Source organism: Leptopilina boulardi, unplaced genomic scaffold (genome assembly GCF_019393585.1).
Source record: "Leptopilina boulardi isolate dan_hultmark-lab unplaced genomic scaffold, ZJU_Lbou_2.1 LbouV2_30, whole genome shotgun sequence".
Classification (NCBI taxonomy): domain Eukaryota; kingdom Metazoa; phylum Arthropoda; class Insecta; order Hymenoptera; family Figitidae; genus Leptopilina; species Leptopilina boulardi.
In genome coordinates this window covers 726,932-752,230 of record NW_026137863.1, presented here as the reverse complement: position 1 = coordinate 752,230, position 25,299 = coordinate 726,932, and the positions used below count along the sequence as shown (strand labels likewise).

The 25,299-nt window shown below is 24.2% G+C and overlaps 7 protein-coding genes across 10 annotated transcripts; 4 read left to right on the top strand and 3 right to left on the bottom strand.

The window, feature by feature from the left end:
* The first annotated feature begins 45 nt into the window (after nt 1–45).
* LOC127282362 (uncharacterized) lies at nt 46–1,534 on the top strand. The gene is made up of 3 exons (XM_051306543.1): nt 46–437; nt 524–690; nt 761–1,534. The coding sequence occupies exons 1-3, from the start codon at nt 221–223 to the stop codon at nt 1,298–1,300; spliced, it is 924 nt and encodes a 307-aa protein (XP_051162500.1). The 5' UTR covers nt 46–220; the 3' UTR covers nt 1,301–1,534.
* Nucleotides 1,535–1,957: 423 nt separating this feature from the next.
* On the bottom strand, nt 1,958–4,883 carry LOC127282360 (cyclic GMP-AMP synthase-like receptor). Its single transcript, XM_051306541.1, has 11 exons — nt 4,465–4,883; nt 4,205–4,336; nt 3,962–4,135; nt 3,807–3,889; nt 3,567–3,726; nt 3,343–3,483; nt 3,104–3,232; nt 2,903–3,034; nt 2,646–2,832; nt 2,509–2,586; nt 1,958–2,439 (listed from the first exon to the last, which is right to left on the bottom strand). The coding sequence occupies exons 2-11, from the start codon at nt 4,331–4,333 to the stop codon at nt 2,405–2,407; spliced, it is 1,248 nt and encodes a 415-aa protein (XP_051162498.1). The 5' UTR covers nt 4,334–4,336; nt 4,465–4,883; the 3' UTR covers nt 1,958–2,404.
* Nucleotides 4,884–5,015: 132 nt separating this feature from the next.
* Nucleotides 5,016–16,995, bottom strand: LOC127282346 (uncharacterized protein C1orf112 homolog). Of its 2 annotated transcripts, none has more exons than XM_051306519.1 (12): nt 16,847–16,995; nt 8,512–8,658; nt 8,266–8,412; nt 7,961–8,175; nt 7,732–7,886; nt 7,422–7,618; nt 7,071–7,343; nt 6,843–7,008; nt 6,539–6,770; nt 6,149–6,476; nt 5,868–6,074; nt 5,016–5,780 (listed from the first exon to the last, which is right to left on the bottom strand). In XM_051306519.1, the coding sequence occupies exons 2-12, from the start codon at nt 8,629–8,631 to the stop codon at nt 5,184–5,186; spliced, it is 2,637 nt and encodes an 878-aa protein (XP_051162476.1). In that variant the 5' UTR covers nt 8,632–8,658; nt 16,847–16,995; the 3' UTR covers nt 5,016–5,183. The 2 variants fall into 2 exon arrangements, with proteins under 2 accessions (XP_051162476.1, XP_051162477.1); XM_051306520.1 differs by lacking the exon at nt 16,847–16,995 and adding an exon at nt 13,310–13,426.
* Nucleotides 8,965–15,225, top strand: LOC127282349 (ras guanine nucleotide exchange factor R). 2 transcript variants are annotated; one of them, XM_051306522.1, is made up of 6 exons: nt 8,965–9,621; nt 10,045–11,574; nt 12,310–12,661; nt 13,519–13,618; nt 13,727–13,884; nt 14,808–15,225. In XM_051306522.1, the coding sequence occupies exons 2-6, from the start codon at nt 10,074–10,076 to the stop codon at nt 14,866–14,868; spliced, it is 2,172 nt and encodes a 723-aa protein (XP_051162479.1). In that variant the 5' UTR covers nt 8,965–9,621; nt 10,045–10,073; the 3' UTR covers nt 14,869–15,225. The 2 variants fall into 2 exon arrangements, with proteins under 2 accessions (XP_051162479.1, XP_051162480.1); XM_051306523.1 differs by having other exon boundaries at nt 12,328–12,661; nt 14,808–15,223.
* Nucleotides 16,996–17,202: 207 nt separating the features above from the next.
* Nucleotides 17,203–21,314, top strand: LOC127282350 (E3 ubiquitin-protein ligase LRSAM1-like). Of its 2 annotated transcripts, XM_051306524.1 has the most exons (13): nt 17,203–17,302; nt 17,485–17,727; nt 17,795–18,208; nt 18,320–18,349; nt 18,576–18,677; nt 18,774–18,882; nt 18,973–19,131; nt 19,216–19,315; nt 19,386–19,629; nt 19,700–19,825; nt 19,885–20,079; nt 20,238–20,468; nt 20,553–21,314. In XM_051306524.1, exons 1-13 carry the CDS (start codon nt 17,237–17,239, stop codon nt 20,676–20,678), a joined length of 2,145 nt encoding a protein of 714 aa, XP_051162481.1. In that variant the 5' UTR covers nt 17,203–17,236; the 3' UTR covers nt 20,679–21,314. The 2 variants fall into 2 exon arrangements, with proteins under 2 accessions (XP_051162481.1, XP_051162483.1); XM_051306526.1 differs by lacking the exon at nt 18,320–18,349.
* A 141-nt stretch (nt 21,315–21,455) lies between these two features.
* On the bottom strand, nt 21,456–22,568 carry LOC127282367 (DNA polymerase epsilon subunit 3-like). The gene is made up of 2 exons (XM_051306547.1): nt 22,289–22,568; nt 21,456–22,061 (listed from the first exon to the last, which is right to left on the bottom strand). The coding sequence occupies exon 2, from the start codon at nt 22,059–22,061 to the stop codon at nt 21,690–21,692; it is 372 nt and encodes a 123-aa protein (XP_051162504.1). The 5' UTR covers nt 22,289–22,568; the 3' UTR covers nt 21,456–21,689.
* Nucleotides 22,569–22,718: 150 nt separating this feature from the next.
* On the top strand, nt 22,719–24,699 carry LOC127282361 (gamma-soluble NSF attachment protein-like). The gene is made up of 8 exons (XM_051306542.1): nt 22,719–22,932; nt 23,061–23,128; nt 23,195–23,279; nt 23,367–23,384; nt 23,453–23,660; nt 23,748–23,996; nt 24,088–24,339; nt 24,406–24,699. Exons 1-8 carry the CDS (start codon nt 22,883–22,885, stop codon nt 24,529–24,531), a joined length of 1,056 nt encoding a protein of 351 aa, XP_051162499.1. The 5' UTR covers nt 22,719–22,882; the 3' UTR covers nt 24,532–24,699.
* The last annotated feature ends 600 nt before the right edge of the window (nt 24,700–25,299 follow it).

Here is a 25,299-nt window from a genome sequence, read left to right as displayed (position 1 = left end):
CATTTAAAGTTCTTATCATCTGGTGTTTACCTGTTTACTTGTGTGTTGTGTCAGTTTGTGTTGTGATATCAATATAAATAGTCTATTTTAATTCACAAACTCTGAAAAAATTAATCTCAACATTGCATGAAGAAATTATCAATGTGTCAAATTGTTTATTTTATTTAGAAATTAATTTTAATTTTTTTTCTCCCTAACCTCAATACAAACTGATGCAAAAATGTCGAAAATTATAAACAGTTTTGTATTTCTCGATTTGGAAACAACAGATCTAATTAGAGGTAAAATTTTGCCAAAAATTACCGAGTTGGCAATGGTGGCAGTTTTAAGGGAACACATTAAAGTCCCTCAATCAAAATTACCACGGGTTTTAGCAAAAATTGTAATACCAATAAATCCAAATGCTAATATTCCAAAAATTGTCACAAAAATAACAGGTAAATTATTGTCATTTTAATTAAATTTCAAAAATAAAATATCTTTTGAAATTTATAAAAAAAAAAAAATAATAATTTCTTTACAGAATTAACAAATCAACAATTACACAATATAAAACCGTTCGATTCAAATGTTTGTGGTCAAATAAATAATTTTCTCGAACGATTACAGGAACCTATTTGTTTTGTAGCACACAATGGAAAAAAATTTGATTTTCCAATTTTACTAAATGAAATTAAAAATACTAATGAGGTACGTTATAATTATTTAAAAATTTTAAAAATTGAAGTAATAAAAATAAAAATTAAATTCTATTTTGAAGGTGATGCCTAGTGAAATTTTGGCTATTGATTCAATAGACGTTTTTAGAAAGTATTTTAAAGAAAATGGATGTGTGACAAAAACAACAGAATCTACTGTCAATTGTCATTCATTATTGAAAGATAATTGGGATGATGCAGTTTGTTCGGTTCTCGATTCAATAGAAACATTTGAAAATTGTGAAGAAATTGCAGGTTTAAAGAGAACAGAATCTTTTGATGAAAATAAAGATAAACGTATGAATTTACAAAGAACAAATGATAAAACACCTGAATTATTATTAAAAAAAGTAGAATCTGTAAATTATGTTTCATCACATAAAATTAGTGAGAAAATGCCAATTTTCACAAAACCAGAAAATTTGAAATTAGAAACAATATTAAAAAATATGACTGGCATTACAGAGGAAAATTCACATTATGCCGAATATGATTGTATTAGTTTAATTCGATGTGCAAATTTAATAGGTAAAGATTTTATTGAATATGCGGACAATAATGCAAAACCTTTAATTACATACGAAAGGCGCACGCAATTATAATATTTTTTCATATAGAAACTTTAAAAAAAAATTTGAGCGTATCGTTAGTAAAAATAATAAATACGCTTTAAAATAACGAAATTAATATCTATCAATTGACGATTTTTTTTGCATTTCTCTTTAATGAAAAAAAGGAAAAGCAAAATAGAGAAAAAAAACTCCTTTTTTTGGTAAATTAATTTTTAGTAAATATATTTTTTGTAAAAAATAAATTCAAGTATTCGATAAAACATAAAGGAGTAATTGTTTGTATATAATTAAATTTGACAAGTGATGAAACTAAATTAGAAAAAAAATTCGTTTATCATTAAAATAATTTTTTACTCGCTTTTCGTATTCTTTATTGAAAATTTCGTATATTTCAAAGTAAATTTCATTTTTTACTGTATTATTGTTTCCATTTATTATTTAATTTTTTGTTTAATTGTGTAAACAAATTCAAAATGTATTTATTTTATAATTAGTTTAAAAATGGAACGTAAACCCGAGTAAATTATAAAAAATACAATTAAATGTCGCATGTTATTTTATATTTTCAATTTTGCCAATGTCTTGTTTTTTGTTTATTATATTATGTAATTATGTAAAAAAAAAAAAAAATAGCAAGCCTTAAAGATGTAATAAACTGCATTTGCAGAAATAAAAAATGTTAAAACATTTTTATTTGTATTTTTATATTAAAAGAATTGTACAAAAATATTTCAAGTACAATTTCAAGCACATTAAAAATTGATAAAAATAGATTAAAAATGTAATTAAAATTGATAAAGAGCCACAATTAAAAATATCCTTACCATTTGTTTTCAAATGATATTTTTGAGATTAGTAAAAATTTAATCTAACAAACAACTTGGCACATCTGTAGATTTTGCTTCAAGTTCATTAATTTTTTCCGTTAAAATTTTCATATTATCATTTATATGTTTCAATTCTTCTTTTAATTCAAAAAACATTTCATTAATTTTTTTCGCTTCACTTGTAATAAGATTGTAAAGTAAAAGAAATTCTTCATTTTTAATAGTAGAACAATTTTTTTTCTCTTCGACAATATTCTTGATTGTTTTGGCAATTTTCAATTTTTCTGTATACATAATAAAAAAATAATTAAGAAAGGATACAACGGCTTCTCTCAATTTGTTCTGAAATATTAAAATTTTTATAAATGAATTTTAATGTTTATAATTTTTTATTAAAAAAATATTAATTACCTGTAATTTCTTGTGCCTCTGCCGACGGAACAGTTGGTAAATATTCTTCTTTTAATTTTCTTAATTCTTCTGGAGTTACTGTAATAAAAAAAATGATCTTAATAATTATTAAAAAACAAAATAAAAAATATACTTACAAATAAACTTTGCAATAATACAAGGATCTGTGGAAATATTTTGATTTATTTTCAATATAATTTGTGCAAATCTATCAGCATAATTTTTCATTTCCATTGATGAAATTTTTTCCAATAAATTCATATTTTTATTATAAAAAAATGGAATATTATGATTTTTTGCAGCATCGCGTAATTTTTCAAGCATCTGAAATATTATTTTCATTAATATAAGAAAAAATAATTCATTTCACTTATATATTAATTATAATACTTACATGCATAAAAATGCATGTTATTGGTAATTTCATAAAATTTAAATCATTCTCGTATGATTTTAATTCATTCAATGCAACTGTTTCTATAAAATAGCTGCAAAAATTGTGCATTCGTTGCGTGTCTCTGAGTTTCTGTAAAATAAAAAGAATATTGAAAAAAATTAAGATAAAATATTTATAAATTACTTCTATTAGTCTTACTTTTAATAATCGAATCACTGTTTTCATGGGACCTTTCAAACGTTCTTTCTCTTCTCTATAAAAACTTATTCTCCACATTAAATTTCCATTTTCTTCATTTTGCGGTTTTGGAATAATTGACCAATTTTTCTGCAAAAAATTAAAGTGAAATCAAATTAAAAAAAAAAAAAAAAAAAAAAATTAGAAAAGAAAATTTAAAAAGTGTTTGAAAAATGATTTGGAAAAATAATTCTAATTACTGGTTCATTTTTAAATCCCTTATATCGTTTTGGTGGAGGAACAGAAAATTCCAAAGAAGGTACCAAATCTACGTCAATTTCTTGATTATTTGAAAATATTATTGTAAATGTAAAAGCTGGACCACTTTTTTTGTAAGAAATCTAAAAAAAAGTATAATTTTATATAAGTATATGAAAATAATTTTATATTTAAGAGAATTTTTTTTTTTTAAATGATAACTCACGCTGTAATTTTCGTTACTTATTTGAAGTTGTTTCCAATTTTTGCGAATTGGACAATTTGGTAAAGTTTGCAAACTTCTTGATAAAATTGACTCCATTAATTCACGAAATTTATTTTGATCCAAATAATTATTTGGACTAATTATCTTGTCGAGCTGTTTTCTGAAAAAAAAAGAACGAATAAATTAATTTATTTTTATAAAATTATTTTCAAAAATATTAAAATTTGAAATATTTTTTACTCATAATTCTTCCAATCTTGCAATTTACTATCTTTAGTTAATTGTATTTTGATGTAGCCGGGCTTCTTTTCAGGTGTTTCAAACTAATAAAAAAAATTAGATTTATTTAAAATAAATAAATAATTAGATTTAAAATAAAATATAATATAAATTACGTTTAAAGTATCTTGTCTCCACGGCAGTAAAATAATCATATTCAAATCATATTCATTTGGTTTTCCAACTTTTGTTCCTTTATAATAGGAACCTCCATGTAAAATGGAATTAAAAAATTTATTAAAAAAAGGATCATTTCTTCTCATTAAAGGTATTATACCTTCTTTAATTACCTGCATTTAAAAAATAAATATAAAAATTATTTTATAATATTAATTTAAAATAAATTAATATAAATTTACCTTTTCTATATGAGCGTTACTTATTTTTCTATCATCTTTTTGTAATGTCACAAATTTATTAATAGTATTTAAAATTTGATCATTTGAAAAATGACCATTTTCTTTATACTGATAGGCAGTATAAGACATTTTCTGCAAAAAATCAAAATAGCAATTAAAAAAATTGTTAATTCTAATTTTCTTTTACTTAAAAAATTTTTTTTTTTTTAAATAATATACAATTACTTTTTAATAAAAATATAATTTAATAATAAACTCACATAATGGTGAAATAATGAAGAAAACAAAAATACAATGGAGAATAAATTCTTTCTTGAAAGTCAAGAAGCAAACTAAAAGCTACTAAAAGTTGTGCTGTACTCCCAAACTGTAGTTTATCTTCGAAGTTTTACACCGACGTCTATACATACAAAAAATTGTTTCTTTTTTAGTCACATGCAATATACACACATTGATGCTTTCCGGTTATGAATAAAATCAACTTCTTTCAGAGAAATTCTTTGTAAAATAACTTTACAGATAAAAACCTTATCTTTTTTTTTAGAAAAAATTTTGCGAAATCTGAAATAAATTTATATTATATATAATTTAAAAAAAAGAATTAATAGAAATATTTTATTTTTCAATTCTTTCTTTGTCCTATTCCATCTGGGTTCCCCCTCTTCCACTTTGCTTTGAGTCCCCCTTTTAATCGTTTCGTTTAAAAATTGCCTTCATTCAAGGTTAAATTTTTTAAAAATGATAATCTATTCTATTTTAGATAATATTTGAATATATTTATATTAAAAATAAAAATTCGTATTAATAATAATTATTAGTTTATAACTATTTTGTTTTATTATTATTTAGCCCGTTTACAACAACTAAATAAATATAAAACTAATTTAAATATACAAAATTGATTCAGAATTATTAAAAAAAAATATATCAATTACAAATTTTCATGAAAATAATTTAAAAAAAAAACTACAAAAATTGATTAAGAACGTTGATCGCAAATTTTCATAAAAGTTGTTCTCAATTTTTCAAAACTCTCTTGACTAATATCATTTTTATAATTTAAAAGTTCATTCAATTCATTGCATATGTTTTCAATTTTTCTCTTTACATTGCAATCATTAATAGAATTAGAAATTTCCAATTTTGGAAATTTTTCCTCTCTTTCATTCACTTCATAGCAAGTATGTTGATATAAATTTTTTCGTGAACTTCCCAATAATTGACGGAGATATGTCTCATTATTTGGGAATCCAGACAATTTGTAATGTAAGCTACTGGAAATATAAGCCGTTACTTTTTCTGATAATGTTGTCTTATCAATAATTATATTTAGAACACTTCCAACGAGATCTTCATTTGGATTTGTACGTGTAAAATCGTTAAAATATTCAAACGCTTCCTGACAAACCCACGGTGTCTCATCTTGTAAAAGTTGAATATAAAGCTCAGCAACAGAAGTTGATAAATGTGAAATTTTTTTTCTACTCTTGATAAATGTATTTTTTAGCCAATTTAATAATTGTATTCGTACAAAAGGAAGTGTATACGGTAATAAAGATGTTATAGATTTAAGAATCTGTCAAGTAAAATAAAAAGTTAAAAAAAATAATAAAATCAGAAAATTTTGAAAAAGATCGAATATTAAAATGAAAAAATATAATACCGAACATATAGTTCCATCATTAATACTTTCATCGCAAGGAATATGACAATGAAAAATAGCTGTCATCAATTCTGAAATAAGAATTAAATAAATTCCCTCACAGAATTCAATTACATTAACAATGGAATTCCAAATATTAGAAAGAGTTTTCATAGTTTGTTTATCTTGTTCACGAGAACAAATTTCAGTCATTTTTAACAATGAAGTCTGAAAAAAAAATATAATTTATTAAAAAGAACAATATTTCAAATAGAAATAATAAAATTTCAATTATCACATACAAAACATGTCCAGGATTTTAAACATGGTTTTTCTGTAAAAAGTTGAAAATTTCTCGTTATATCATTGCCAGTCTCTTTTGTTTTTCTCTCAACAATTAATTTTCCCCTATCAGTCAACACTTGTGAAAGAGGAATCCAAAAATCAGAATCAGATACATCTAAATTTTCTACAAAAAAATCTTTTTTGTTTTCTGATAATGTTCGATAAAGTCGTCTAATTAAGAAAGAAAGAAAAAATACTTCTAAACTATTTTTTCGTTCTGATAATTGATTATAAACTTTCAAGAAATATTTCAAATGATCGTAACACAATTGTGGAGAAGTACATCTGTAAAAATGAAAAATTATTATATTATTTATTTAGTTTTTTAATTAAAATTAGAAATTCACCTGCTAATTATACACCATACATCAACAGTAAGAAGGGAACTCCAATAATTTCCACTCATTAAATATTTTACTAATAAATTTTCAATTATTCCAAAATCAGATGATGGAACTTGACAAATTAAACCCCAAATCATTGTGAATGTCTCTTCATAAATTGTCAATGATTTCACACTTCCTCCAAGATTTCGAGATAATGATATTTGTAATTTTCCCAAACAAATTTCTAATTGTACTTTGAAACATAAATTAATTAATTAAATAAAATCAATTTAATTGAAAAAAATCAAATTTCTTTTAAACTTACAGAGATCAATATTTGTAAAAGCAACATCGAGAATAGAAGACTCGTCGAGTATCCACTTTCTTTGAATATCATAGGATAATTTAATTAATTTTCTCATTATATTTAATGTTAATAAATGATATCCAATAGCATCAATATCTTCTCCTTTTCCGAATTCAAAAAATGCCTAAAATAATTTTATTAGTAAAAAATTAAATAAAAAAAGCAATAAAAAATAATCATACAAACCTTAAACACATGTTCTTCATTAAAAACAGAATTAAAAAATATTTCTAAATCATTCGAAATATTGATTTCAATAAATTTAACAATTGAATGATTTACATTCATTGCAATTAAACAAGGAGAAGAATGCCTATACATTTGAACGAGCATTTTAACAATAGAATATGCAATTTCATCATTAATAGACAAATAATAAATATTCCACAATTTATTTAGAATTTTCATTAAAAGTTTACAACAAGAAATTCTATTCTCATTTACAGTTTGTTGTTCACCCTGAAAAATTTTACAATTTATGTATATGATTAAATAAAAAAAAATTAATTTATTAAATTTAAAAAAAAAGATAATTACTTTTACAGCTGAAAAAATTAATGACACAATATTTTCTGCTAATGAATTAAAATGTTGTATGACACGTTCTGAAAATTTCAATTTTATTTTTTCGCCGTGGATAGTTGCCAATTTTCCAAACTGTTTCCAAATTCCAGTTATAGTTTTCAGGTCTAATCGATTTACCATTACAGTAGTATCACCAATTTCATTTATGACTATTGATGACATAATATGAATATGAAAAAAAGTATTTTAAAATAAAATTGAAGATATTATTTTAATATTCTATTAATAATTATAATAAATAATAAATAATAAATATTATTACTTGAACTTAATACATTTAATTCTGTCTCCTCTTCTACATTGAAATTAATAACTGTGTCACAAATATTAAGAAATGCATTTATAAGTTCATTGGATTTTTGAAAAATAACTGCAATTTCTTTACTAAAGTTGTTAACATCACCATGGTTCATTTCACTTTAAAAAAAAGAATTTTAATCCAATTATTTTTTTTAAAATTAAATTCTAAAAACCAATATCAATCAGCTTACCTCATTTTACAAAAACTCAATGCACTTTTTACAACGTTAAAAAAAATATCAGGAAACGAATTTATTTTTGTAATTGAAATATTTTTTAAACTTTTTAAATGCTTCATACATTTTAGCCAACATTCCAAAAGATTTTCGCAAATTTTCAATTTTGCTTGAATGTCATTTTCATTTTTTCGTTTGGCTGATAATTTTTTATCAATTTCTGCAATTAACTAAAAAAATAATTTAAAAAATTAACAAAATTAATTAAAAATTAACTAAAAATAATAAATAAAAAAGAAATTAATTCATGATCGATAAACCTGAATAAATGTTTTGCTGGCATTGTTAAGATGAGTTGAAAAAATTCTTTTATCAATATCATCAATTTTACAAGTCGTTAAAGTCTCATCTAATATTTTGTGTAATTTCTCCGCAATCTCCGTTTCATCTACATTTTCTAAATCTTCGTATGAAAAAAAGCAGTTAAGAAATTTATTCCCAATTATTATTAAAAATAATTTTTTTTTTTAAATTATTAAAAAGTGATTTTGTTTTAAAAAGGATATTTGAACATCTGAATCCGACAAATCCATCACGTCACTCCAAAATTCATTTTTATTTTCATTTTCAAAAAATTTGTCACCCTCATTCGATTGTGAATTTGGAGATCCATTTCCTTGAGACATTTTTTTATTTTCCTTTGATCCAAATTACTAAAAACAAATATAATTAATTTTTTCATTTTTCATAAAAAGAATTTTTTAGCCAATTTTTTTTTGGTCCAAATTACTAAATATTCTCCTAAAATGACAAATATTAATTTTTTCATTTTTCATAAAGAGAAAATTAAAATTTAATTAATAATCAAAAGCGTTATCATTTCCAAAAAAAAAATTTAATTAAAACTTCTGAATTCTATAAATTCTATTCTCGATCTGAAAAAAAATTTAATATAATTTTTTCATGCCATTCACCCATCAACATTGAAAAAAAAAGAATCATTGTCCCTAAAAATTGGATCGGTTGTCAGACACATTTTCATAAATCTCTCCCACCCTTAAAACCTAGTTCTATCAGATAAATGTGAGCAAATGAAAGGTTTCTATCTAGAAGACTAATATCGTTTTCTCTTTTGGCCAAGCCATGTGTATAAAGTTGGGCCAAGTTAAAAGTTTTCCATTATAAAGTTTTTAGAGGTGTGTGCTTGGGCAGCGATTTGAATGATCGGCGTTGCCGATGCCATGGTAACTCCCGGACAACAAGCTGTCAGATGATAGGCAAACTTTTGATCAATAACAGGTGACTACATCACGAGAGAGAAAGAGAGAAAGAGAGAGAGAGAATTGTGGTAAATTGTCCTAGTAGTAGAAGCCTTTTCTTCAACTGTATTGGTGAGAGCTTTCAAAGTTGTTGTAAATATTAGTTGATTGTATACATATATAGAGTAGCAAAGTATAGAAGAAAAGTGGCCCTAGGGGTGGAAATAACTATAACTGTGGTACGATGGTAGTGGCAGTGCTTAAAGAAGAGGGCAATGGATGGAATTTCGTCAGCGAGAATTCGAAGTCAGTCAGTCGGCGTTCGCCAGTCACGCCGGCTCATTTTAATTCCATATATCTATTAATTCATTCATCTTTCTCTCAACATTTATTTTCCAAACCGTGACAAAATTTGCGGTAAGAATTTCCAAAAAATTATTTTCCAAAATTTTTCTCTCTTTTTTTTTCCTTGCCTCTTATTGATAAAAAAAAATAATTTATTTCCAAAAATTTGTTTTATAAAACAATTTTTAAATATTAAAAAACAATTTTTTTATTTGTGAGAAAACTAGTTTTCGTGACTGCTCGCGGGGTCGACGAATTCAACCCCATTAGTGAGTGCCAACTGAGTCATACGAACAACTTTCTCCATTCTCAGAAAACTTTATAACATTTTCAAGTTTATACATGAAAAGTATTCATGGAACAATTAAAGAGATTCTTTGCACATTTAATTTCACAGAGCCCATTTTTTTTTTTTTTTGCAAATGAGAAAATTTGTTTTCAAACTAGAAATTTTGAATTTCAATAATTTTTATCTAAATGAATTTTTTTCCATAGCTTTTGGAAGGTGTTTTTGTTTTTGAAGAATGTCAGCACAACGAAGACCCTCGGGTCCAATTAGACAACTTTCACTTCAACAGCATCATCCACGTCGTCAACAAATACGACGGCAAAGATCAGCGGACGATGAGAAACCACTTCAAATTTATTCGAATTCAATTAGAACGAAATTTTGCCCAAGTCCAAAATCAGATAATGATCGTCCAAAAATTCGTATCGCATGGGGTGAGCAAAGATCAAAATCAACTGAGAATCAAGTTGAAATAGTAGCACGTCAAATTCCAAGTAAATCACGTCCACCAACTGCCAGAAATTTAAAAATCTCCCGTCCTTTAATTACCGAAAAGGCAACAATTCTCTATTCACGTCAGGAACTCGCTGAAAGATTACGCCTTGCCTGGAAACAAAGAGAAGCAAATAAATCAAATATCGATATTTTTCTCGCTCACAATACAGTTGAGGAGCGAAGTGATTCACAACTTTCATACACCACAACACCATCCACTCCAATTTCAATTCCAAATACAAATTCAAATCATGATGAAATTAATTCAAAAAATTCTGAAAATGAAAAAATAGAAATACAATTAAATGAAACTGAAATTAAAAATGAAGAAGAAGAAGAGGAAGAGGAAGAAAGTGATCAACAAATGGAAGAAGATCAAATAATCAGCTATGGAAAATCATGTTTCAATTACAAACAAGAAAGTTTAAAAATTTCCAGCTATCAAACATCAAATCGAAATAAAAATTCAAATGAAAATTTAAAAGACGAAAACGATTCAATAAATGAAGAAAAATTGAATTCACCAACAATTGAAAAGAAAAAATCATGCATCAATATCGATTGGAATATCACTGGTGATGAAATTCAAGAATTAAAATTACCATCCTCAAGCAAAGAAGAAGAAGTAATTTCTTCGGCAAAATTAAAACGCGCTAGTTTTCAAAGTGGACTTAATAAAGCATTTGTTGGTCCAATTATTGAAAAAACAATGACATTAAAGGTAGCCGAAAAATCAAAATTTCGAAGAACAAATTCAGCACCACCAATACGTCGACCAATGAGTGTTTCATCAAATAGAAATCAAATTAACATTGTCATTGATTCACCGCCAATAATAAAAAATGAATTAAACGAAAGAAAAGATATTTTAAATGTTCTGACAAATGATAATAATGAGCCATCAATAAAGAATGCAATTTCACATCGTCCAATAAAATCAGCGCCAATAAAACGTCGTACAAAAAGTGGTAAAAGACGAGGACTCACAATTGGTTCAAAGAATGATAATGATAATCATGATAATAGACGTCGTGGAAAAGCATTTTTAGAAAATAGAATAACCGATATTGTCACAATGGTTTCATTGATAAGCTCAGCTGACAGTGATAGCGATGTTGATGAAAATTCACTCAGGGATGATAAATTAATACACGAATTGAGAAATAAGCTACCAACCACATCGATTATCAAATCTTCTACAAATCCTGCCATTACGAATAATAGGAGACCAATAAAATCTGGTTAGTTGAATTTCATTATTATTAAAATTGAAAAATAATTTTTAAAAAAATCCCTTATCAGGAAGGACGAAATAGATATAAAAAAATAGTCAATAGATTAATTTTCCAAGCGAGACAAAATCAATGACATACGATTTACCTGGCCTACTTTTTAGTAAACAGTCGGCAATATATATAATCTAGTAATAAGATCCCTTTTTAATTTTGAAACTTGCAATTTAAATTTTGAATTTTCATGTTAAAAAACTATTTTCTAAAAAAAATCCTCCAAAAAAATTGAAATTAATAGGCAAATTTTTTTCATTTCTGAAGGAGATTGTCGACAATTGTTATAATCAATAGTTAAAAGACATATTATCACAAGTTTAATAGACTTTAAACTTTAAATATACCCACTTTTTTTTTGTACTTTAAGAAGATACATAAAAAAAAAATAATTGAAGGCACTGATCCCTAGAACCATTAACCCGATCCTCAACTACTACAATGTCCCTGAAAGCAACTTTTGAATAATTGTAGTAATTTAACAAAAAGAGAGTCAAGGATACAGAAAAAAAAGGTGGTACAGACTCAAGGAATCTAAAGATTGTCCGGAAACCTAAATTCAAAACAATCGATGGTCGACCCGAATTTAAAAAAATTACTCCCTGTGTCATAAAAAAAAAAAAAAAATAGAACCTCATAACGAATTTTATTATTTCCCAAATAATTGAACCTTTTTTTTTTTTTTTTAAGAAAATATTTCTCTTTTAGTTTCTTTTCAACAAGATTCATTTGACGATGATTCAACAAAAAATGAACCAATAAAGGAAGAGAAAAATATTCTTTTGATTCGATCAAATCAATCATCATCAATTAATCGAGGAAATAGTAGATCTCCAACTCCAGAAGAAACAATAACAACAACAACAACCTGGAAAACAGAAATTTCAAAATTAGTGCCTTCACTTCCTTCATTAATACAAGAAAATGAAATAAATATTCCATTAACTGATCGTGAGAAAAGATGTTTGGTTGTACCAATTAGTGATTTAAGGGACAAAAAACGAAAACTTTTACGAACAAAAAGTACACCACCAAAACCTGGGTATGAAAATATTGCAAAAATTTTTTTTCTTGAAAAATGATTTTCTTTTTTGGAAATAAAAATAATTTTTTAAAACAAAACCAATAAAGGTCAAAAAGAAACGTAAAACAAAAAAAAAAAAGTAAACTACCGTGAGAGAAAGAGACCATTATATTCTTTCAGGGTCGCAAATCCCTTAAACATGCACAGATTGAATTCGATTACTTTGGAATTTATGATATAGCAAAAAATAACATGAAAAACGTGACGCTGGCACTACCTTGCGTTCAATAAAAAGTCATTTTTTTTTAATATATTCATTAGTTAGAAAAAATATAAAAATTTCTTTCCTCTAGAAAAATGGAAATTTTCGGAAAATTTCTTTTTCGAAACTTTTACAATTAAGATTTACTTCCAAGAAATTATTGAACTCAAAGTAAGCGCGCTTATATAAAAGCTTTTGGTTCATTGATCAAATCAGTTTTAGTTTACAAACCATTGAGTAGAATAAAGTTCCCGGGTGAATAAAGTTCGCGGAAATCAAAAGTTCCCTTCCCTCACTCTCTCTCTCAATATGTAATTAAATCGAGGAGAAAGAAGAGAGCTTTTTGACTTTAATTCAAATGAGATAGAGTTTTTAAAAAAAAAAAATCATTTTTAATTCCTGACCTTGACGAAATGATTAAGGTTTTAGACATGCACTTCATCGTATCTTTGAAGTCTTCGTCACGTGATTCATATTTACGTGACATCATTAATCTTTTCTTCATATAATTGAGTATTGATCTTTTTGCAATTTTTTTTCTCCATTAAAAAAAAAAAAAAACTCAAGTACATAGGAAGAAAATATTAATATCTTTAAATCTTCTTTTTTTTAGAGAAATGATAATAACATCAAAGATAGAATCGAATTCTTCCAGACATTTACAAAATGAAAATACACAACAGCCGATTATTTTAATAGAAAATCCCATTAAGGTAAAAAAAATTCTCCTTGTTTTTGAAATTTTTTCCTGATGATCTCTAAAAAAATATATATATAAAATTAGCCTTTTATTAAATTATAGAAATATTTTTTTTAAATAGATAGCTATAAATCATGTAAATACAACACCGGAAATATCTGTATCAAATGAAATTCCCGAAGAACCACCTTGTCAAACTGCTAAGGAAAAAGAATGTTGGCATCTTTATCGTCGCATGTGTGACAAAGGAGTCTACGTTTCTTTCGATACAGTTCTAAGGTTTGTTTAATAATTGAAGGGTAGAATGACAAAAGGGGTCAAGCGCCAATTTATCGAAAATGAGGTTTTTGCATAAAAAAATCAAGAAAATTCATTTACACATTTCTGTAGAAGGATTTCCTTTTTTATTGCGTATTTAAATTAGTTTTTAATAAAAATTAAATTAATAAAATAGCCTCAATTTTACTTTATTGCAACCTGATTGAAAAACAAAAGAAAGTGATGAGTCAATAATATTATCAAAATAAAAAAAAAATATTATTTTTTTAGGTTTTATTTTAATATTTTATTTTAATAATATTTTAATTAATAAAATTAATAATAATAATAATGTATTTTCAATTTTAAACAATTTTAAAATCATTTTGTTATTAATTTTTAAATATTTTTATGGTTATACTAAGTGAACAATTGAATTTAAAGATGAAAGTATTGCTCAATTCCAAAGCAAGCAATTAATTCGTAATTTTCTTGAAAACAAACAATTTTTTAAAGGAATTTTTTTTTCTATTCATTTCGTCGATTCCATAGAAAGAAACTAATTTTCCAGTTTTTCTTTAAACTGTATATTTTTTTTATAATTAATGCTTAAAGAAAATGTGCGCAGTTGATATAACCTCAAGGAACCACAGTTTTTTTTAATTTTATCGTTAATATGTAGGTTTATTTCAACAAATTGTTGTTTATTTATTAAAACATACTAATATATCGAAACGGTTTTCTCAGTTTTTTTTTAAATGACCTGCAAAATTTTTAAAAATGTTTTTTTTACTTCCTGTAAAAACAGTGAATTGGCGCTTGACCCCTTTTGTCATTCTACCCTTCAATTATAATTATTTTAAAAAAAAAATAAATAATGTAAAATTTTTTTTTAATGAAAATATTTTATCGCCAAAAAAAAGTTAATTTAATTTCTTTTTCAGAGGAATGTTGACACCGACAGAATATCGATTACGTCAAAAGCAAATCTCTCAAAATTGTTGAAAGCTGTCTTTCTGTTACATATCAACTGGAGAATTTACCTCAAAAAATCAAATTTGAACTTAAAACCTTTATGCAAAAACCTGTTATATAATAATTAGAGCACAAAAGTTTATTTTCGAGAAAATTTATTTTAGAACAGTAAGACAATGAAAATATAATCTAAGCGTTAATTTTTATTTTTTTTTTTGAAATTATATAAAAATTTAATTTAGAAAAAACTTAATAGATTTTAAGATAAATAACGCACATTGTAGCAAAATTGAAGAAACGAAATCATAATTTATGATTTCATTGCCTTTTTCTGAATACTTAGATGGTATTCAAACTATATATCAATATAAAATACAACAACTGCCTATTTTTGTTATTAACGTAGGTTTAAAAACTAAAATTAGGTAATATTGCTCAATAAACACTTAAATTATTGTTTAAATATTCTTTATCTCTACCATCAAACATTTTTTTTGTCAAAAATTTCAAAAATTTCATTTTATTTTTTATTAATTATTGTTTATTTTTTAATAATTAATTATTAAATTATTATTATTACATATAATAATCGTGAATATCTTTCGTTCATTCTGTCCACACCTGAAGTTAGTATTTGTTATAGGTCATTTGTTTTTTTTAAATGTATTGTTTGACATTATTTTGTGTTGGTTAAAATTTTTCAATGTTTTTCTGGCATTGTTTCGATAATTAATTTTGAATAGAAATTTTAAAAAATAATTGAATTTTATTTTATTTTAAATTGAAAACTTGGTAAATAATTGAATTTTAAATTGAAAATTTGAAAATAATTTAATTTTAGTTGATTGTTGATTGAAAATTTGAAAATAATTAATTTTAGTTAATTTCTGATTGAAAATTTTGATAATAATTAATTTTGACTCGAAATTTTGGAAAATAATTAAATTTTAATTGTAATTTTGGATAATAATTTAATTTAAGTTCATTTTTAATTGAAAATTTCGATAATTAATTTTGAATAGAAATTTTAAAAAATAATTGAATTTTATTTTATTTTAAATTGAAAACTTGGTAAATAATTGAATTTTAAATTGAAAATTTGAAAATAATTTAATTTTAGTTGATTGTTGATTGAAAATTTGAAAATAATTAATTTTAGTTGATTGCTGATTGAAAATTTTGATAATAATTAATTTTGACTCGAAATTTTGGAAAATAATAAAATTTTAATTGAAATTTTGGATAATAATTTAATTTAAGTTGATTTTGGATTAAAATTTCGGGTAATAATTGAATTTTAATTGAAATTTTCGATAATAATTTAATTTAAGTTCATTTTTAATTGAAAATTTCGATAATTAATTTTGAATTAAAATTTTAAAAAATAATTGAATTTTATTTCATTTTAAATTGAAAACTTGGTAAATAATTGAATTTTAAATTGAAAATTTTGAAAATAATTTAATCTTAGTTGATTGAAAATTTTGATAATAATTAATTTTAGTTGATTGTTGATTGAAAATTTTGATAATAATTAATTTTGACTCGAAATTTTGGAAAATAATTGAATTTTAATTGAAATTTTGGATAATAATTTAATTTAAGTTGATGTTGAATTAAAATTTCGGGTAATATTTGAATTTTATTTAATTTTAAATTGAAAACTTGGTAAATAATTGAATTTTAAATTGAAAATTTGGAAAATAATTCAATTTTATATATAATTTAATAACATATAATAATAATTTTCATTATTATCATTTAATATGAAATAATATTCTAATAAATTTAAATTATTATTGATAATATTAATCTTTAATTTCTTTATAACAAACAATTAAATACTCAATTTGGCGCGCTTGCGCGTGTTTAATATTGCTAGTTAATTATTAATTAACAAAAAAAATAATTAATTTAGCCAAAAAAAAGTATAAAATTAGCATTTAAACGTTAAATTTAAAATATTTAAGAGCAAATCTTTTAAAATTTATAAAAATAAAAATATTACCTGTTTTTAAAAGAAATTACGTTTTGCAACAATATAATTGAAAAGTAAATCGATTGTTTGAATTTCCTAGTTTATCATCAACCAAATTGCCTTCATAGAATGCTGCGTACGTTCTTTGTTCAGTCGGTTATCGAAACCCCCAAGTAAAAGTAGAGTTACCTCTCTAAGTTCTTCTTGAAATCTGTGACTAATATAAAAAAAATTGTATTATATCAGGTGGTATGTCATTCTAACAAAGAAAAAAAATAAATACAAGGAAAAAAATAAAACTCACAATTTTTGAGAATTTCAAAATTCATTAAAGTCTTCATCTCCAAATGTTTCAATTACGTTGTCACGTTGTGTTTCAGAATATTTGTAATCATCCGCTGTCATGACCAGTACAAAACAATGTCTCTGTCAAAAAAAATAACAACCATGAGTAATAAAGCACGATTGGAACATAAATTATATTTGGTAAATAAATATATTAATATTACTCTATATTATTTATATTAATATACATAAATATATTATTGTCATTTAAAAAAATAAAATAAAGAAACTAGATAAATTGAATCGTAAGTGTAATATATATTATTGACCGCATATTATTTTTTTGCACGAAATAAATAAAAAAAAATATTTTTTTTTTGTAGGCAAGAGAAACTCCTGAACCTGTATTTGATATTTCGGAATGTTCATTAAAACAGGTGCCATCGGGAACTTATTCATTGTGCAAAGTGTTTCGAAAAAAGACACTTTTATTAAATAATAACAAATTAAGTTCACTTTCAGGTGGAGGTGCCTTAAGTGATCTTTCACTTTTAACTGTTTTAGATCTCAGTTCAAATGAATTAAATAATTTGCCTTCTGATGTGAGAAATCTCGTTTCTCTTGAGGTAAATAAAAAAAAATTAAATAAATTTTTTTTGAAAACAAAATTAAAAATATATTTTTTTTTTGCAGAAATTATATCTTCAAGATAACAATTTAAAAAAATTGCCAAATGAAATTGTGAATTTAGGAAACTTAAATATATTAAATGTTTCAAAAAATAATTTAAAAGAATTACCAGAATTAATAGGAGAACTGAGAAAGCTCACAATTCTAAATTTTAGTTTTAATAAAGCCATTAAATGCCTACCAAAGTCTTTAGGTTACGCACAAAAAATAATACAATTAGAATTAGATGGATTAAATCTTTTATATCCTCCAAAGGATATTATCGATGGTGGTGCAATTGTGATTATAGCATTTTTATCAATTGAATGTGGTATTGAATATAATCCTGAGGAAATAATTGTTGAGACTGAGCAAATAAAAAATGTAAATAGTGAACAAGTTAAAACTTTTTATCAAAATAAGGACAACGATACTCAGGTAGAAAATTTAAGAAAAAAAAGGAAAAAAAAAAATAATTCCACAAATCATCTCATTTGTCTCTCATATCTACTGATCAAAATTCCTAACGCATTTATTTTTTATTTTTAGGCAACTCTAATTCTACTAGCAAAAGCAAAGGCATGTTTTCCAATAAAAAAAATTTGGAATGTTTAGTCAATTTTTTATTTCTATTATGGAATTTATTTCACCTGTTTTTTTTTGTTGGCTATTATTGGTTTGAGTTTTTTAATTTTTATTACTTTTTTTTTGTACATTTATCATATTCATTTCTTTAAATTTTCATATTTCATAAATTTTCCATATAATAATTATAAAATAATAATTTTTATATCGATTTTTACAGGAACAAAGGCAAAGTGCACTTTTGGAAGTTGAAAGAAATATGAAAGAACAAAAAGAATTGGAATTGGGATTACAATCAATGTTGAAAAATAATAAGAAAAAGGTAAAAAAAAAAAAAATTATTTAACATTTTTAATTATAAATTATAAAATTATAATTATTATTATAATTATAAAATGAAATTCAATTTTTTTTTCAGCTTTTGGAAGATCTTGTATTACAACAAACACAATTGGAACAAGAAATTGTTAAGGTTCAACAAGAAAGAGATCTCAATAAAGCAAAATTAATTTCCCATATTTATGACGGTATTTTAATATTTTAAATTCGAAATTCTCTTTATTTAAGATTAATAATTATCATTTTTATTTTTTTTTTTTTCTTTTTTTTTTATAAAGCTGAAAAAGAGGCGGATGCAGTGATAAAACAATTTCTTAAGACTAGTGAAGAAGAAAGACTTACTCAAGCAACATTAACCGAGCAAGAAAAACGAGAAGAAATTCAATTGCTCAATGCAAGTTGTTCACAGCATTTACTTCGAACAAAAGATACACTCAGTAAGGGGAAAAAAAAAAAAATTATTAAAAAATATTTTCCATATAATTATCAAGAAATTATAAATTGAAAATTTCTCCTTTCAGTTTCAATGGAAGAACTTTTGGAAGAAGAATTAATTAGGGAAAATAGACTAGCAGAATATGCAAAATTTCGCGATTATACAGCTCGTTCTTTATTAAGCATGTAAGATTTAGTAAAAAAAAAATTATTTTGTTTTTAGTAAAAAAAAATTATTTTCAACCATTTTTTACAGTGAAGTGAAAAATAACGATAATCTCATGCAAATTATGAAAAATCAAGAGCGAAATAGACAGGACTTAATCGAAAGATTGAGAAAAGATGAAGCATTACAAAAAGCTGCCGTTGCTGCTTTATTGGAACTCAGTGATGCAAGATCTTGGAGTATAGTTCAACAAGTGAATTTAGTTCAATCACAACTTGCAACGCTGACAAATATTGAATTGGAAAGAAGAAAACTCGAGATGAATCAACAGCTTGTAATTATTTCATAATTATTTCCATTTTTCTCTTTTTTTTCTTTTTAATTACAATTTTTCAATTTTTCAGAACGATATTGCTGACAAACGAGTGACATTAAGTGCAATACTTTTGGATCTTTTGGATCAACAAGAGAAACGAAGAGAAGAACTTTTGGATACAATCAAACATATTGAAGAATATCGAGACACAAATGTAAATTTTTATTTTTATTTCTTTTTAATGATAATTTAATTATTAAATTTCCTTTTCAGCCGACGAGAAGAAGTAGTTTATTCTGGTTAATGCAATATCAATCGCTAATGGAAGCAAGACCTCAAGGATTATTGGAAACATTGGAACCAACATTAGTTCGACATGTTGCAATAGCAGGTGTTTTACATTGTTTGCCATTTTTAACAACTTTGCCATCGATGTTACCTTATATTGATGACGAACAATTGAAAGCAGTACGTAAAAAATTTATTTAATTGAAATACAAAATTAAATCAAAATGAAATCAAAATGAAATCAAAAATCAAAGCAAAATTAAACTAAAATTAATCCAAAAAGGAAATTAAAATTAAACTAAAATATTAAATATCAAAATATAAATTTTTCCAAATAGATTGGAATCAACAGTGACGCCGATAGATCAGCAATTAAATTAGCGGCGGAAAATTATTTGTCGGAGAAAAAATTAAATTCAATAAATGAATCAATAATCATTCCATCGGCACCAAGAGAAGATCTTCCTTCTGCTCCACCAGAAGAAAAACCATGTACAAGTACATCTATCGAAGAAAATTCCACACAACGAATGAATACAACAGAATGTGTTGTTTGCATGGATTTACAAGTGAGTAGAAAAAAAAACAAATTTTTGAAAAATTCCCTCAAAATATCTGAAACAATCAAAAACAAATTTTTTTATTCTTTTTAGTGTGACGTAATATTCTTTCCCTGTGGACATCTTTGCTGTTGCGCAATTTGTACAGAAATGATAACATCAGAATGTCCAATGTGTCGATGTGAAATAACTCGAAAAATAAGGGTCATTCAGCCTTAAAAAAAAAAAAAAATTTCTTTTTCTTTTAAGAAAAATTACTCCAAAAAAAAAGACGATTTCATATATTCAAAAAGTAGAAGCATTTTTAATCTTCATGTAAATAGAAAAGCTAGAGTAGATTTGTATTTTTCGAAAGTAATTAAAATTAAATACCAAAAAAATTTATAGTATCTTTTTTTTAAAAAAAAAGATTAATAGAAAAGTTTTTGTATTTAGTATTTTTTTATCAGAATTTTAATTTTTTGTTATTTATATTTCGAAAGTAGATAAAATCTAATTCGGCGAAATTTTATTTTTAAAATTATTGTAGTGCCTCTTATTAAAAAAATTTATAAAACAAACTATAACAGTGATATAATATTGAAAACTAAAAAATAAGGCTTATGTGTATTCAATTTCAGTGCTTTTCATAAATTTTATTTCACAAATAAAAAAACGAAATGTTAAACTATTTAAAAAAAAAAAGGGCCTGAAAGTTATTTTTTTTTTTTTCAAAGTTGCACAAATCGCTTATAATGTAAGCCAAGTTATTTATAAATTAACATTTTTTAAAAAAAGACAATTTGTATCTTATTCTATATACTTGTAAATATACAATCAAAACAAATATTTGTATTTTTAATGTCTACATTAAACTGACTGTATTATTAATTTAAACGAAGAAAAATTATAAATATATATACTAAATTCTCGAAATATGAGAAACATTTAACAGTTTAATCTAATCTTTAAATAAATTGTATTTTATGAATTTATAATAAAAGATTATTCAGTCTGTTTATTTTTTTTTGACAGTGTTTCCTGCACGTCAAATATTAGTTTGTTCACATTTCTTAACTTTAAATATATATATAAATATATATATATGTAAATTAAATTGTTAAAATAAAGTTTAGAGAAAAAATAGATTTCAAATTTCATGACGTTTTCGTGTAGAAAAATAGTTGTTTTTTTTTTGGTAAACGTCAAAATATGAGTATATAATTTAAATTTCTATTTTCTTTTTTAATCCTATTCATCTTCTTGTATTTCACCAGTACCATCTTCATCTTGTTTTTGTTGTTTCTTTTTAGCTGAAGCATCTTTTTTTTCTTTTTGTGTTTTTTTAAAATTTTCTAAGGCCTCATTTAATGGTGATTTAAATTGATCAAATTCAATATCTTCAATTGCTTGAATAACATCCGATCCACTTATTGTTTTGCGATTATGTTTTTTTGCTATTGAATTTGCAGTTGAAGTTAAATAAAGTATAAATATTGAAGAAGCTTTTGCAACAGCAAGACGAGCATCTTTTCCAACTGAAATTCCATCTGGTAATGCTTCTTTAATAATTCTCGTTACAACTGCATTTGGAAGATTAAGATCTTCTAATTTTTCAGCCATCTGATAGTAAATAAATTTAACGTAATTTTTTTTTTTAATTTATAAAAGCAAATGTGCTTAAAAATATTTTAAAAAAAGGGAAAAATTTATTTTATAATTTAAACTAAATTATATAATTGAATTTCATTCAGAAAATTATTCTAATTAATTAATATTTAAAAGGAAATACAAATAGCTAATAATTTGTAATTGAGGTTAGGTTTGTAATTTTGATCTAAAATACTCACATTTAATGATGCGTAAACAAAATACTAATAATACACTCGAAATATATAACTTATTAACATTAATTCACGATTAAAATTAAGGAATAATTGAAGTAATTAACAAAATTTTAGACGTATTTACCGCTAGACTTTTTCGTAGTATTTATATTTGTGTATAAACGGAAAAACAAACGTTTTTTCAAATCGGAAGTTATGGATGCGCAATCGCATTTCCTGTCAAAATTGTCACAAATTCAAAAAATAAAAATATTTTCTTTTAATAAAATAAATATTTAGATATTACTTTAAAAATAAAAAATTCAAATATATCTATTCAATTGTTTATAAATAAATAATAATTTTTTGTAAGCAACGCTATCTAGTGTTATTTTTCAGAATTGAGATGAAAACAACAACACTTTTTTTTAGACTGATTTCCTATCTAACTACTATAGTCGAAGATTAAAGTGGAATTTGCGTTAAACGTCGTCTGCAAGTTTGCTATAACATTTTTGACATATATAAATCGTATATGTCAAACTGACAGTAGCGGTTTTTAAACAAAATTAATTGTCACAAAGTGTTAAAAAATCAAGATACACCATTTGGAGAAAAATGTCAAAAATCGAAGAAGGAAATGCTCACATACGACAGGCAGAGAAAAGGTAAATCTGTTAAAAAAAAATAATTGGAATATTGACATATATTATAAGTAAAAGGAACGTCCATCTGTCTAATTGATTTATAATATTTGAAGAAAAATAAAAAAAAAAAATTACTTTTTTTTCGATAGCCTAAAAACAACTTTATTAAAATGGAGACCAGATTACGAAGTTGCAGCTGATGAATATAATCACGCAGGTAATTTTCTCTTTTAAATTTATATATTATAACAATAGACTCACCCAGTTTTTTTTTTAAATTTAGCAACATGCTTTCGTATTGTCAAATCATATCAACAATGCAAAGATTGTTTAATGAAAGCAGCTGACTGTTATAAACAAAACAGATCGTATCCTTTTTTCAAAATATTTTAATTTTAAGTCAATATTTTGAAAATTCAAACGAATTTTTTCTTAACAATTTTTTTAATTAATAGATGGTTTCATGCAGCCAAGTAAGTAGTATTTATTTTTATTTTTATTTATATTAGATAGATTACTAATTTTCTTTTTTAACTTTTAGAAGCTTTGAACAGGCTCTACTAATTTGTAAGGAAATGGGAACTCTTTCAGAAGTTCCAAAGCTTGCACATTCGGCATGTTCTTTATATCAACAACATGGATCTCCAGAATCAGGAGCAACTGTTTTGGATAAAGGAGCAAAATTAATAGAAGCTACAGATCCTGAAATGGCCTTAGAATTATATAAACGAGCAGCTGATGTTGTTATGGTAATTTTTAGAATATTTTGAAAATAAATTATAATATATATATATTATATAAATATAAATTTGATAAAATTTTTTTTTTTTAAAAAGGGAGAAGATAGTCCACGACAAGCAGCTGAATATATGAGTAAAGCAGCAAGAATTTTGGTGAAATTAAAAATGTACGATCAAGCAACAGATGCTATTCGAAGAGAAATAGGAATGCATCAACAAATTGATCATATGCCTTCAATAGGAAGATTAGCTGTTGTATTAGTTCTTGTGCAACTTGCACGAGGTGATCAAGTTGCAGCGGAAAAAGCCTTTAAGGAATGGGGAAATTGCTGTGATGTTCCCGAAGTAAATTTCTTTTGGAAAATAAAAAATTTTAATAACATGAAATTTGAATTAAAAAAAATTTTTTAAAACTAATTTTAATAATAACTTTTAGATACAAACTTTGGAAATGTTATTACAAGCCTATGACAATGAAGATGCTGACGCAGCAAGAGCAGCATTAAATAGTCCCTTTATTAAACATATGGATGTAGAATATGCAAAATTAGCGAGAGGACTACCATTACCACAACAAGAATACGCTGTACCACCAGCAGGAATTCGTGCAAATGCTGCGGAATCTTATATTTCACCTAACGCCAGTAAACTAACAGGACAAGCAACTGTCGAAGCAGAAGTCAATCAAGTAAGTTATAACATTTATTATTATTATTATTTTTATTTATCTTATTTTTAATTATTTGACAAACAGGAAAATCAAGAAACCACAAAAGAGAACGTAAATGAATCAGAAATTAAAGAAACAAGTTCTGCGCCAATTCCTTCAGAACCGGTAAATCAAGACGAAGATGAAGAGTACGAAGGAGGATTATGTTGATCAGCTTTACAAAATACTATAGCTCACAATTTATCTTTAAAAATCTATTGGCATTCTCTCTGTAGAAAAATCATCCTTTTATGTTTAATTAAAAAATTGTTTTTTTAAATGACATAATTATAAAAAATAATATATAAAAAAACAGAATTTTTTGACAAAAAACTTAAAGAGATTGTGAATATTTATCGCTGATTCTTGCACATCTTTAAGGATATATATAATTAAGTGGCACATATATATAAAAAATCAATTACAATAGATATTTTAATGATATAAAAACTAATCCTTAAAGTAGTATTTAAAAAAAAATGTTACAGTTAAATATTTCATAACCTAATTAATGTATTAAGAAAAAAAAAAGTGCATTTAACGAATTTGTTTTAAAATATTCTAGTCTTTTGAGATTTGTTTAATATATATATATATATATATATATATATACTTCCTGTCTGTTTTAAGAATAATTTTGTTATAAAAGATCTCTAAAAATTATTTAACGTGGTTTTTTTTCTATGTAATAATTTAAATTTAAGATTTTGTGCAAATATATATATAACAATAATGTTATCATATTGAAATAAAAAAAAAATGTTAAAAAATATTTTCGTTTCATTATAAATTGAAAAAAAAGAACATGTAACAGTTACAAATATAGGTTATGTTACATACCGGTAAGATATATAATGAGACAATAATATTGTACATACTATTTCTGCTTGGTGATTCAAATTGTTGTTTGTTATAATTACAAAAAGAACAAACACTTGT

Coding starts and splice junctions, on each gene's coding strand:
- LOC127282350 (XM_051306524.1), top strand. CDS start 17,237: ATGTCTCTGTCAAAAAAAATAACAACCATGAGTAATAAAGCACGATTG. Junction 17,728..17,794: donor GAAATCTCGTTTCTCTTGAG/GTAAATAAAAAA, acceptor TTTTTTTTGCAG/AAATTATATCTTCAAGATAA. Junction 20,469..20,552: donor TTGTTTGCATGGATTTACAA/GTGAGTAGAAAA, acceptor TATTCTTTTTAG/TGTGACGTAATATTCTTTCC.
- LOC127282349 (XM_051306522.1), top strand. CDS start 10,074: ATGTCAGCACAACGAAGACCCTCGGGTCCAATTAGACAACTTTCACTT. Junction 12,662..13,518: donor AGTACACCACCAAAACCTGG/GTATGAAAATAT, acceptor TCTTTTTTTTAG/AGAAATGATAATAACATCAA. Junction 13,619..13,726: donor TAATAGAAAATCCCATTAAG/GTAAAAAAAATT, acceptor TTTTTTAAATAG/ATAGCTATAAATCATGTAAA.
- LOC127282361 (XM_051306542.1), top strand. CDS start 22,883: ATGTCAAAAATCGAAGAAGGAAATGCTCACATACGACAGGCAGAGAAA. Junction 22,933..23,060: donor ATACGACAGGCAGAGAAAAG/GTAAATCTGTTA, acceptor TTTTTTCGATAG/CCTAAAAACAACTTTATTAA. Junction 24,340..24,405: donor TCGAAGCAGAAGTCAATCAA/GTAAGTTATAAC, acceptor TTTGACAAACAG/GAAAATCAAGAAACCACAAA.
- LOC127282346 (XM_051306519.1), bottom strand. CDS start 8,631: ATGTCTCAAGGAAATGGATCTCCAAATTCACAATCGAATGAGGGTGAC. Junction 7,619..7,731: donor ATTAAATGTATTAAGTTCAA/GTAATAATATTT, acceptor TGTCATCAATAG/TCATAAATGAAATTGGTGAT. Junction 6,771..6,842: donor TTTTACAAATATTGATCTCT/GTAAGTTTAAAA, acceptor TATGTTTCAAAG/TACAATTAGAAATTTGTTTG.
- LOC127282367 (XM_051306547.1), bottom strand. CDS start 22,061: ATGGCTGAAAAATTAGAAGATCTTAATCTTCCAAATGCAGTTGTAACG.
- LOC127282360 (XM_051306541.1), bottom strand. CDS start 4,333: ATGTCTTATACTGCCTATCAGTATAAAGAAAATGGTCATTTTTCAAAT. Junction 4,136..4,204: donor GTAACGCTCATATAGAAAAG/GTAAATTTATAT, acceptor TTTTAAATGCAG/GTAATTAAAGAAGGTATAAT. Junction 3,035..3,103: donor CAGTGATTCGATTATTAAAA/GTAAGACTAATA, acceptor TTTATTTTACAG/AAACTCAGAGACACGCAACG.
- LOC127282362 (XM_051306543.1), top strand. CDS start 221: ATGTCGAAAATTATAAACAGTTTTGTATTTCTCGATTTGGAAACAACA. Junction 438..523: donor AATTGTCACAAAAATAACAG/GTAAATTATTGT, acceptor ATTTCTTTACAG/AATTAACAAATCAACAATTA. Junction 691..760: donor AAATTAAAAATACTAATGAG/GTACGTTATAAT, acceptor TCTATTTTGAAG/GTGATGCCTAGTGAAATTTT.